Genomic DNA, 12,857 nt, shown 5'->3' on the forward strand with positions numbered 1-12,857 from the left:
AAAAAAAAAAAAAAAAAAAAAAAAAGAAGCCAGACACAAAAGAATATGTACCTATATCATCCATCTATATAAGTTAAAAAACAGGCCAGGACTTCCCTGGTGGCACAGTGGTTAAGAATCCGCCTACCAATGCAGGGTACATGGGTTCGAGCGCTGGTCTGGGAAGATCCCACATGCCGCGGAGAAACTAAGCCCATGCACCACAACTACTGAGCCTGTGCTCTAGAGCCCGTGAGCCACAACTACTAAGCCCGCATGCCACAACTACTGAAGCCCGTGTGCCTAGAGCCCGTGGTCCACAACAAGCCACCACAATGAGAAGCCTGCACACCACAACAGAGTAGCCCCTGCTCGCTGCAACTAGAGAAAGCCCGCGCGCAGCAACGAAGACCCGTAGCAGTCAAAAAAACAAAACAAACAAACCAACAAAAACAGGCCAAGCTAACCTGTGATGTTAGAAGTCAAGATTAATGGTTATGGGGTGGGGGGGACAGTGACTGGGAGGGGAATAAAGTAACTTCTGGAAAATTGCTAATGTTCTTGATTTGGGTGATTACACAGATGTGTTCACAAATGTGTACACAGGGAATATCCACTGAACTGTGAGTATGCTTACGAGTTGTATGCTTTTCTTTATATAAAATTATTTTTTTTAAGGAGTATATGTACATGTTTTTTAAAAGTTGTATTCAAGTTTATAAGGCAAAAATTCCCAGTTCCCAACCACCAAAGGTAACTGTTAATGGTTTGGTGTGAAAACATACTTTTCTAAGCACATACATGACTTACACATACATACACCCATTCGAATACTCTGTAAATGAAGGTATACAAATGGGATTATACATGTTCTACAACTTGCAGTTTTTGATTTCATAATTTAATAGATCTTTCTGTCCAGTTATTCTGTCAGTAACAGGATTCTCCATACTTCCATTATAGGTTTAAGACTGAACCACACAAGAATTTATTTAACCTGTACCCTATTTATTTAACCTGTACCCTATTTAGGAGCATTCAGTGTTTCCAGTTAACTGGAAAAATTTAAGTACAACCAAAATTTTTAGTTTCTGATTTTTGTCCCATATGAAGTGTTACTGAGCATATTCGTTAACTCTAATTCTACGCCTAGAGTTGAAGAGAAGAAATGTAGATCTTGCCAAATCCTACAAAAGTGAATCTTCAATTTCACTAGGGTTCTTTTACAAAGTTCCTCCATATTAGCCATTTACCCTGCTTTATAAAACTATAAAGATTTAGATCAAATTTGGCTTCACAAAGCAAACAAAAATCAGGTCACCTATATAGAAAGAAATTACATTTTACAAGTAAAGTGGGGACTTTTCCTCCTAAGGTACCTAACGCTTTTCAAATATGAGTAAAGTTCTTTTCAGAGCAAGTAGATTTGCTGAGCAGCTGGCCCCTGAGGTGCAGTCAGGGGGATCTAACAGACATCTGTGGAAGCATGCTTAGATACCCGGGGACTGTGGGCTGGTGGAGATCATGCAAGGTGTAAACTAAACTTACAGTTTGTGAAAGCATTTTACCCGGAATAGGCGCTGGGTGAAAAGAAAACGCCGAGGTACGTGTGTGTATATGTTCCAGAGCCAATCCTGCTAGCAATTCCTCCATACAGGACACAACCGTATCACACCTGCTGTGGGCATGCAGACGGGACCATCCTTGCACTGTGCTCTAACACTGATTAGGGTAACAGACCCGACAAAACCCACAGGGTGATGTGGCTGCTGGTGGCCTCAGGTCAGCAATGTGTCACTGAGTGGTGAAGGCAAAGCAAAAGCCGAGGAGGTGGCAGGGTATGGGGAGACCCTCACCTGCATGATGCTGTTGAGACGAGGCTGGAGGCTACTCAGGTACTCCTTCTTTACTTCAATCTCCTTAAGGATCTTCTCCTTGTTGGACAGGCACTCTCGGTACTTCTCCGCCAGCCTGTTGGGGGAAGACAGAGCACTGTCGCCTGATGCTCTCCAGGGACACCCCAACACACCTGTTCACTATCAGACTCTACCTAATGACAGCAGTCACGATTATCTGCTAATGTTTACCTAGCACTTACTATGTGCCATGCACTTTGGAAAATGGTGTACAAGCATTATGGCATTTAATCCTTATAAAAACCCTGGAAGATAGGGACTTTTTTTTATCCCCAAAGGAGGAAACGAAGGCTCAGGGAGGTAGATAACTTGCCCAAGGTCATCCAGTAAGAGCAAGCACAGAGCTGGGCTCTGAACCCATGCCTGTCTGCTTCAGAGGCTGTGCCCATGACCACTGGTATCACCTACTGCTCCGTTTCTTGCCTCAGAGGCTAGACCCAGAACTTTCACAAATATATGGACTCAGCAGCTATAGGACACAAATGAGGCCCATGGACCTGAGTGGGGCAGAGTGGGGATAGATTCCAGACCAGAGCCACAGGAACTTATGGCTTAGCCAAGGGCAAGTGATGTACTGGACAGGGGTGTGACAGGCCAGCCCCATCTGCTAAAAAACTGACACCAAGTCCCTAAGATCCAGACTCAGTACTTATTAAATTCATTATGTAGACCAAAGGCACAAAATATACTCAACAACAGAAAAAGGCAAGGAATTAAAAAAAGGAGCTTCTCTGACAGAAAACAGAACAAATGTGCCAACCAAAAGCCCTGGAACTCATGTACAAACATGAAAGGGAAAAAGGTCACCATGATGGAAGGGATGCAACCATAAAAAGTTCAGGATGAAAAAAATATACATACCATATTCTAAAGAAGATCTAGATTAAATTACACAGTATAAACATTCTACTTACGGTTAATAAATAAAAGCTCCTTATTAGTACAAAAAGTTTTATATGTAAAGGGGTGCCTCAAAGCATTACTTATAATACCAAAACAATGCAAACAACTTAAAAGTCCAATTCAATATGGGAACAATTTTGTGATTTACAATTTACTCTGGAATGTTGTACAACCTTCTAAAATAATGTTTGCACAGCTTTGCAATACCACACAAATATGCTTACAGGTGGGGGAAAAGGCAAAAAAAAATCAGATTAATAATACAAAAGGTATTTAGGTCTCAGGCACTAAAATTTTAAATAAAAGGTTACTCTTTCACATAACGGCATTAAGCAATTCTGACCCCACTTATGATGCAGTTGGTCAAGTGTGAACTGATAAGTGTGAATTAATCACAAAACGGGATTTGGTCTTAGAGACTATTCTGCTGGTTCCACAGTGCTTTGCTATCTGATCCTGGGTCAGGACAAAGCACTGTCCCTCATGGATAAAGGTCTGTGTCTGCACAGGTGAACAAGGTCAGGAAGGAGGAAATGCTACCTTTTCCGCTGCTCCAGCTCCCAGTCCAGACGTGCAAGGGTTTGCTGGTGAGGGTCTCCCATGGTGACTTCCGCCTTGCTGATATCTGGAGGAGCCTCCTTATAAAACTCCTCTAAGCTGACCAGATCGATTTCTTCGTGCTTTGACCTGCAGTCAAAAACTCAATGTCAGGGCTTCCCTGGTGGTGCAGTGGTTGAGAGTCCGCCTGCCGATGCAGGGGACATGGTTTGTGCCCCGGTCCAGGAAGATCCCGCATGCCGCGGAGTGGCTAGGCCCATGAGCCATGGCCACTGAGCCTGTACGTCCGGAGCCTGTGCTCCGCAACAGGAGACGCCACAACAGTGAGAGGCCCGCGTACCGCAGAAAAAAAACCCAAAAAACTCAATGTCAAGCTGCTGCCCTCAGAAACCCAAACTGTGGCTTAAACAGGCCCAGAGTTCCACCCCGTGTACGTCAACTCAGCCCTGGTTTACAGCTACCCAGGAACCTAGAATCCAGTCTTCTCAGCAAATGCTCATTAGCAGGTGTTTCAATGTGAAGAGAGGTAGCTGGTGACATGCCACAGGATCCTTATCCATGTTGCCCAAACTTTATATCCATGATTTAGCTGAAAACCTAAAAATACACTTATGAAATTTACAGACCTCTCCAAGCTGTGCAAGAGAGCTAAGCTTAAAGAATCAAATAAAAACACCATGGTCTAGGTCTAGACTGTCAGGTTGAAACCAAAAAATGCCATTTAACAGGAATAAACATAAGAGTCTACCCTTAAGTTCAAATTATTAACTGCCTAAATATAGCATGGGGAAGATCCAACATAGTATGACCAGATGTGAAAAGATCTAGAGTCTCTAACTGTTGATGTACAGTGACACACAATAACTGAGATGGGGATTTTTATCTCCATTTTTCAAATGAGATAGAGGCTTCCATCAGTTAGCAGCTTGCCCAAGGTCACACAGTTAGGGAGAGGGAGAGCTGGGATTTGAACCCAGACTGTCTGATTCCAGGGCCCCTGATCCTCCCACATGGCCACCTGCCTCGCTACAGGGTTTGCTGGCTTTCATCTCAACCACAGTTACAGGTGGAGCATCCTATCTTTCTTCTTTTTAAATAGTACTATTTTTGAAACTTCTTGTAAGTCTTAAACTGAGAGTTTATTTCCTCCATGAACCCTTCTCCCAGGTTCCCCCAATGATAATATCTTATCTAAGCATAATACATTGTCAAAACTAGGAAACTGACAATTGTACAATGCTATTAACTCAGGTACCTGATGTGGATTTCACTTCTATTAGTATTTAAATATTATTATGTGGATGGACTCGTGAAGCAGATAAAGAAACCTCTCAAAAATCAGCATACACCAGACCCAATGCCTAACGTGGTCCCCCTCATCCCAAGTTTATTACAAATAAAACCTGACTCCTTTCAGTTTACACAAATAGATCTGACAAGGCAAGAACATGTTCCCTTCTCTTATTTTGTCTATTCCTTCCTCTTTCACATCTCTCAGCTTGCATTTGCCAAGGGGCATCACAGTTTAAGGACACTGAGAAACTGTAGTTTGTTCACCTAAAGGCAGCTAGGCAGCAAGAAGTTCAGGTTCCAAATAATGAAATCCATTTGCAAAAATGAATTGCTGGAACTTTAGAGAGGAAAGCTGGGCCAAAAGGTTAAAAAGATGTAATTGGAAATGAGCTGCTCCCATACAGCGTGCTCAGGAATCAAACTGGTAACGCAAAGGCTCTGCCTGCTGGGGAGAGACAACTGTTTTTCACCAGGTTCAGAGCGCAAAACTCAAAAGGGTCAGACAGCCTTCTGAAGTTCTTCGTGCAGCCTGGAACTACTGCTTCCAATTCTCCCACTCAAAGTGATCTATTCACCCTTCCCCCAGATCCTGTAGTCTCTAAGTGCATCTGACTTCTTTTTAAAGAAACTGGCTCACACTGAGCTATGTAGGAAAAAGCAGTTACCAACAGACCATCTTGCCAAAGCCCTGTGCTCCAACACTCACTTAAACTCCAGACATTTGGTGATCTCCTTCTGCAGGTGCATCACCTCATACAACAGGTTCTGGAGCTGCAGGTGATAGGCGTCCACTTTCTGCTTGGCCTGAAAGGAGGACAAGGTCAGAGGTGAGTGGGGCAAGTAGGGGTGGGGTGGGGCAGAGCAGAGCAGCAGCAAACTCAGAAAAGGGGTAAAGGAGATTAAAGAGGGGATGAGGAGGAAGAGGAGGGTTAAATCTCTCAGCTCCTACCTCATGAGTCTGATCTCTTCCTTTCTTCAACCTGATGTGGGCTAATCGGTTAAGCTTTTTTAGAGTCATGAAATGCACACAGCTCTGGATCCTCCGATCTTCGATCTCAACTGCCTACAGGCCAAAAAAACTGGTAAAGACCCTGACAACAGGAGCTGGCTCAGCTGCCTTCAGCCCCTCACTGCTCATCCTCATCCAGAGTCAAAAACAGACACTGGAGCTTCCCTGGTGGCGCAGTGGTTGAGAGTCCGCCTGTCGATGCAGGGGACATGGGTTCGTGCCCTGGTCTGGGAGGATCCCACATGCTGCGGAGCGGTTGGGCCCGTGAGCCATGGACACTGAGCCTGCACGTCCGGAGCAACGGGAGGGGCCACAACAGTGAGAGGCCCGCATACCGGAAAAAAAAAACAAAAAACAGACACTGGAAGGAGCTCAGAACCATAAGAAGTGTCAGGGGGAAATGGAAGAATGACTGTATAAGGGAATGCTTAAGGTTCCCAGGCATAAAAAACTAATTTCTGCTTGGACCAAAGTAACAGGAATCAAAGATGGAGCAAAGGCAGCCAATGCAAACAACAGCTGTCTCTACACAATGTACACAGAGATCCTAACAACGATAACATCATGCCATACAACTTGACCTCTGTAAACAACATTACAGGATAATTTAAATGAAAATAGCAGAATTACAGCTGTAAAACCTGACTACAGTAAAATAGATAGAATGTAATAATCTTAACAATATTGGCCAGTATAAGCACAAATAAGTGAGATTCCTGGAAAAATATGGATTGTTTTGTTTTGAACTTACCCATTTAGTTTTCAGTCACACTGTTTTGCTTCTCTGCCCTGAAACCTTTTTTTTCATTTAATATTAATACTTTAATTTTTGGTCTCTATGATTTATTTGTACATATCTAGCCTTATAATAGCAATGGTGATTGACACGTACCATAATTTCTTCATGACCAGCACTTAATAAATATCATTTGGATGAATTATCAAATTACAGTTATGGAAAAAATTAATTATCCTGTACTTTCGTGACTGTAATTGATGACTGGGTGGTGATGTTACAATAAATTAATAGGCAGGTCTCTGGAGCCCTCAGGCTCTAACCCCATGATGATGGCAGGCCGTAAGACCAATATAAAGAAGGGCTCTGATAGGTGCGAAGCAGGTCCATCCATGCAGACCCACCAGGTCCGTGTCCTCCCAGCCCCACTCCTTACCGCATCCTTGCCTCCCCTGCTCTTCAGGTCCTGGATCTCCGCCATGAGCCTCTGCAACTCCTGGCACGTGTACTTGTACAGCTCATAGTCTCTGCCAGGGTCCCGCAGGTCCACCTCAGCCTCCTCACTGTAGTATTTACCTTCCTGTGGAGGCAAGGATACAGACCTTGGGTGGAGAGTAAAAGTCTCCCTGTTGGAACAGGGACACTTGGCTGAGATGAGTAACAGTGAAGCCCCAAATCAGGTCTCTAAAGGATCTGGTATGCAAATCAAATGTTTTTCTTTTTTTCAAAATGGAAAAGAATTCCTCTTTTCCTCTTTCTGATTATAAAGTAATGCATGCTTGGTGTCAGAGATTCAGAACATAGACAGGAGTATCAAAAACAAAACAAAAACTTGCCTATAATCTCACCTCCCAGCCTGAAGTAACTCCATTGTTAGTACTGTAGATAAATACATTAAAAAAATAAATAAGGGCTTCCCTGGTGGTGCAGTGGTTGAGAGTCCGCATGCCGATGCAGGGGACACGGGTTCGTCTGGGAGGATCCCGCGTGCTGCAGAGCAGCTGGGCCCGTGAGCCATGGCCACTGAGCCTGCGCGTCCGGAGCCTGTGCTCCGCAACGGGAGAGGCCACAATAGTGAGAGGCCCACGTACCGCAAAAAATAAAATAAAATAAAAAATAAAAATAAATAAATAAAATAAAATGGGATCATATTGTTCATGTCATTTAGTGCAATTTCCCATCACAATAAATATAAATCTCCATCAAAATGGCTATATATAGATGAACCAGAATTCATTTAACCAAATTTCTACTGATGGGTGTTTAGACGGTCAAATCAAGCTTTAGCAGAAACTAAAATATCCTAATTGGTCTCCCAGACTTTGGAATAAATAAACACATCTCTTTAAGAGAGAGTCAGTTACAATTAAAAATATTGCATTGCATATTTGAAAGTTGCTAAGAGAGTGGATCTTAAAAGTTCTCATCACAAGAAAAAAATTTTTGTAACAACTATGTAACGCATTGGATGTTAACTAGACTTATTTCGGTGATCTTTTCACAAAATAAACAAATATCAATCATTATGTTGTACACCTGAAATTAATATAATGTTATATACCAATTATACCTCAATTTAATTTTTTTAAAAAAGAGTCAGAATCAATACCTCCCAAAGGATAAGGTTCTTCGTTAATTTTAATTTCCTAAATCTGAGGAAAGCATCATCTTCCATTTAAGTTGAAGCTGGTATGTTTCTCTATTCTAGTTAAAAAACAAACAAAAACCACAACCAACCAAAAAATCAACACAGTTAAGTCATACAACCTATGGACTGGGAGAAAATATTTGCAAGCGATGCGACCAACAAGGGCTTAATTTCCAAAATACACAAACAGCTCATACAACTCAATAACAAGAAACCAAACAACCCAATCAAAAAGTGGGCAGAAGAGTAAATAGACATTTCTCCAAAGAAGACATACAGATGGCCAAGAAGCACATGAAAAGATGCTCCACATCGCTAATTATTAGAGAAATGCAAATCAAAACTACAGTGAGGTACCACCTCACGCCAGTCAGAATGGCCACCATTAAAGTCTACAAATAAATGCTGGAGAGGGAGTAAAGAAAAGGGAACCTCCCTACACTGTTGGTGGGAACGTAAACTGGTGCACACTACGTAAAACAGTATGGAGGTTCCTCAAAAAACTAAAAATAGAGTTGCCATATGATCCAGCAATCCCATTCCTGGGCACATCCGGACAAAACTCTAATTAGAAAAGATACATGCACCTCAACATTCATAGCAGCACTGTTCACAATAGCCAAGGCGTAGAAGCAACCTAACTGTCCATCGACAGATGAATGGATAAAGAAGATGTGGTGTATATATAGACAATGGAATACTACTCAGCCATAAGAAAGAATGAAATAATAGCATTTGCAGCAACATGGATGGACCTAGAGATTAGGTACAAAGTGAAGTCAGTCATAAAGAGAAAGACAAATATCATATGATACCACTTACATGTGGAATCTAAAATATGACACAAATGAACTTACTTACAAAACAGGTTCACAGACACAGAGAACAGATTTGTGGTTGCCAAGGGGAAGGATGGATTGGGAGTTTGGGATTAGCAGATGCAAACTATTATATATAGAATGGATAAACAACAAGGTTCTACTGCATTGCACAAGGAACTATATTCAAGATTCTGTAATAAACCATAACGGAGAAGAAAAAAATTGTTAAGTCATAAATCAGCTTGACAGATTCAAGGACAGAGAAACAGCAAGAGAAGAACCTGCTGACTACGACAGCACTCAGGCCTCAGAAGACGTTCTTTAGCTACATGGTTCTGGTACTGTCTCGGTAGCAGACCAGGGATGTCACATCTCCAAAGCCTTAGTGGCCTGCTGCGGATGGACTGCCTTCTTCTGACCATCAGGAAAGCTGGAGACACACACCATACTAGAATGCATTCTCTGTTCAGGCACTAATCGTTGTCTAGTACAGGCTTGTTGGTTCTTGGGATGCTGCAGCTAAATCTGATGTGGATTCTCAGGTCTTGAAAAGCCAAGGGAATTCCAGGCACCTGGTCAAACAGAGGCCACCTGGGAGGTTGTGCCTATGACCCTCGGCTGCTGCAAACCCACAGCCAGGTGCTTGGCCACGAGCTGCAATTTCTCAGCAGCACAGCAGCCCTGGCTGATCTCACCTGTTCAGTGTCAGAACGATTACGCTTCCCTTCAGCTGGAGCTCCATCACTTCGGATCACTTTGGGCTTTCGTTTTTTGCTCGATTCCGATGACATGGTTGTTTGGTGAAGTCAGGAGGAAACAGCAGAGACCTGTTAAGAGGAGAAAGCTTCTGAGCTTTTCCAGAGTTGGAACTGGAGATTTTCCTAGAGTCAGAATACTGAAGTCTAACTAGCAGTTGTGCCCACTTACACTCTTGGTAACTCAAGAAAAGTCATCAACCCTCCAAAGCCTCAATTTAATCCTCTGTAAAAAGCAGAATCATCCCTCAGCCTGTTCAAAATGAACTCATCTTCCCCAACTCCACCTCCTTTAAAGGCACCACCACAACCCCACTGACCAAACTCCTCAGCCAGGCACATAAGTCCATTCTCAACACTACTGATTGATCATTGTGTGCTGGACCTTAATCTAAGCACTTCAAAGGTATGTTCTCATTTGGTTCTTGTAACAAGGATCCTCTCAGATATGAACAAGCACCATTTTACAGGTGAGAACACTGAGGGTCAGGAAGGTGAATGACTTGCCCGAGGTCACACAGCTAGTGTGCTAAAGCTAGGGTCCAACCCATGCCACAGCAGTGCTCCTTACAACTACATTACTGCATCTTGTAGTGTTGCCACCATGTCATCTGGCGATGCCACCAACTCCCTGGTTGACGTGAAAATTTAAAAGAACAGAACAGGGACTTCCCTGGTGGTGCAGTGGTTAAGAATCCGCCTGCCAGTGCAGGGGACACGGGTTTGAGCCCTGGTCCGGGAAGATCCCACATGCCGCGCAGCAACTAAGCCCATGCACCACAGCTACTGGGCCTGAGCTCTAGGGCCCGCGAGCCACAACTACTGAGCCCACGCTCCTAGAGCCCATACTCCACAACAAGAGAAGCCACGAAGAGTAGCCCCTGCTCACCGCAACTAGAGAAAGCCCGCGCACGGCAACGAAGACCCAACGCAGCCAAGAAAATAATAAAAATAAAATAGAAAATAAAAAATTTTAAAGAACAGAACATACATTCATGGGCCTCTAGCGTCACAAAGCATCCTCTCTCTGCTACCTCTACTGACTGTCACCAGCAGGCCCTGAGGTGGGCAGCACTAACCCCCATACCCCAGTGAATCTGTCACCAACACTTATTGAGGGAGCCAATGCCTCAACAGAGTCGAGGCAGAGAAACCCTGGGCTGGAGTCTCCAGTCCTCTATTTCATGGCTATGAGTCCTGCAACAAGTCACTTCACTTTTCTCTGCATCTACTTCCTCCCAGATCAAATGAAAATAGCCATCCCTACCTCAGAGGTGGTTGTGGACATTAATGCAGGAGGCGCTCCACTGGGGCAGGTGATGAAGATGATCTGAGAGCTGGGCTTTAAATGGTACACAAGTGGTTAATAATGTTAAACACCTACGGAGAAAGTTAATCCCTTTCAATTCTTTTTAGAAACTTCTGATTGCTTCAAGAAGAACATGTCATTTCCCTAGTTAGTCTTTAACATCTATGAATGACAACGTCCTTTTGTTAACAAAAGGACTCTATCTCAGATCCTTAGACAATGAAATCTAGCCACAATTATTAACGATAACCTTTACATATTAAATACATTAATTTTTATCACTACCTTCTGCATAGGACAAGTTAGAAAAGTTTTCTATTTATGGTAAAGATTTAAATTTTTCTTTCAAAGTAAATTTAAATTTTAAAAGTGACTCAATTAAAAGCCTTTAGTAAACAATCGTACAAGATAAGTTGATTTTTCACAGAGGGACCCGAAAAGCGTTAAGTGTGGGAAATCCTGACTTTGGCAAGACAGGAGACAGTGCCTGGCACACACAAGCGCATAATAAATGTGAGCTGATACCACCACCGTGGTGGTCGTTATCCAGAAGCTGCTCTTTATAAGGCCTGACGATGCTGCAGCCACCATTTTCCACAGGAGGAAATTGAGAGTGCGGCGCCGAGCGGCCGGGGTCCCCGGAGAATAAGGACGGAGAACCGGGTCAGACTCCAGCCCGGGGACGCCCTCGGGAGGTCCGCACACCAGTCCCAGCGCGCCCAGGCCCACCCCGGTGCTCTCCTCACCACACTGCACCCCGACCCGTCCCGGTCAGCGAGCCACTTCCCGCGGCTCCCGCACCACAGAGAAGCGGAAGGAAGGAGCGGCCGACCGGAAGTGAGGCGTGGAGGCCGGAAGCGGAGCGCGAAGGGTCCCGACGCAGCCACCAAGCCGTGCGGGCGGCTGCTGGGCTGCGAGGGGACAAGGAGATGGTGGCACCTGGGTTGTCTGGGCGGGTCCCAGCCGGCCAACAGCCTCACGCTGCCCTCTGAAACCAGGAAACCGAAGTCGCAAGGGCAAAGACTATGTGCCTCGTTCATTCTTTCCCCAGCGCCTAAAGCAATGCCCAGCAACTAGTAGGTGCTCGGCCAAGTATTTGTTGAATGAATTTGTCGAGAGCCCAAGATAACGCAACAATGTAGTAGTGCCATGATTTGGACACTTGTGAATTTGCTTCCATAACCTGGATTCTTAACCACTGTCATACTCACCCGAACATCCCACACTAGCGAGGGCAGCAAGTCAAGGTGGGCATTAATCCCATCTTACCCTGCCTCTTTCCCCCCACCAAGTTCATCCCCATTTTAGGCCCGATTTGCCCTAGGGCAGAGTCACAAATCTAATGCAGCATTTGACAGCTTCAAGTATTTTCTACCCCTGGTATGAATCGTACTGTTGAGGTTCAGTAAATCCTACTCATCTGAAGATAGAAACACTGATGTCCTGAATCCCTGGTTATGCAGTGTATTTCCTTCTGCCGTAGGAGGCCCTCCCCAAAAGTAGCTCAGGGAACGCAATAACCTCCAGTGGGGTAGATCAGCCAGGTGGACCTGTGAAGCTGGCCCTGCCTGGGGCACCTGCCAAATTTCCTTGCAGATGAAGAAAAGACACCATGGTTATAGTAAATATTTAACTGGTTCCATCAGTGACTCCAGCACAAGTTTTCCTGAAACGAAGGCAGAATCAAGCTACTCAGAAGTTTATGAGGTGTGGGGGTCACTGAGGAGGTCCCCAAAGTCACTGACCCCACTCAACACACCTGATGGCCTGGTGGAATGAGGGTTGGGCTAAGAGAATGTGAAAAGGGAGAAAAGGAATACGGGGTGAGGGAAATACGGGACCTAGTCCGTAGCTCTGCCTGCAGGAGGGCAATAGGGAGGGCAGAAGACACTCCCTGCACAGAAGGGCTGGAACAACTTATTCAAGTTCT

At 44.4% G+C, this 12,857-nt stretch overlaps 1 protein-coding gene across 1 annotated transcript in view; it reads right to left on the reverse strand.

Annotated features, from left to right (window-relative positions):
* The window catches only part of THOC5 (THO complex subunit 5), a 30,524-nt gene extending 20,869 nt beyond the window's left edge, over positions 1-9,655 (reverse strand). The window contains exons 1-6 of the mRNA XM_007461173.1: positions 9,559-9,655; positions 6,831-6,974; positions 5,599-5,712; positions 5,356-5,453; positions 3,339-3,485; positions 1,836-1,950 (exon numbers count right to left, since the gene is read on the reverse strand). Of these exons, the coding sequence (XP_007461235.1) occupies positions 1,836-1,950; positions 3,339-3,485; positions 5,356-5,453; positions 5,599-5,712; positions 6,831-6,974; positions 9,559-9,654 (714 nt within the window). The 5' untranslated portion in view covers position 9,655. The remainder of the gene's footprint in view (positions 1-1,835; positions 1,951-3,338; positions 3,486-5,355; positions 5,454-5,598; positions 5,713-6,830; positions 6,975-9,558) is intronic.
* Between the last annotated feature and the right edge of the window lie 3,202 nt (positions 9,656-12,857).

Source organism: Lipotes vexillifer, unplaced genomic scaffold, assembly GCF_000442215.2.
Source record: "Lipotes vexillifer unplaced genomic scaffold, Lipotes_vexillifer_v1.1 scaffold691, whole genome shotgun sequence".
NCBI lineage: Eukaryota > Metazoa > Chordata > Mammalia > Artiodactyla > Lipotidae > Lipotes > Lipotes vexillifer.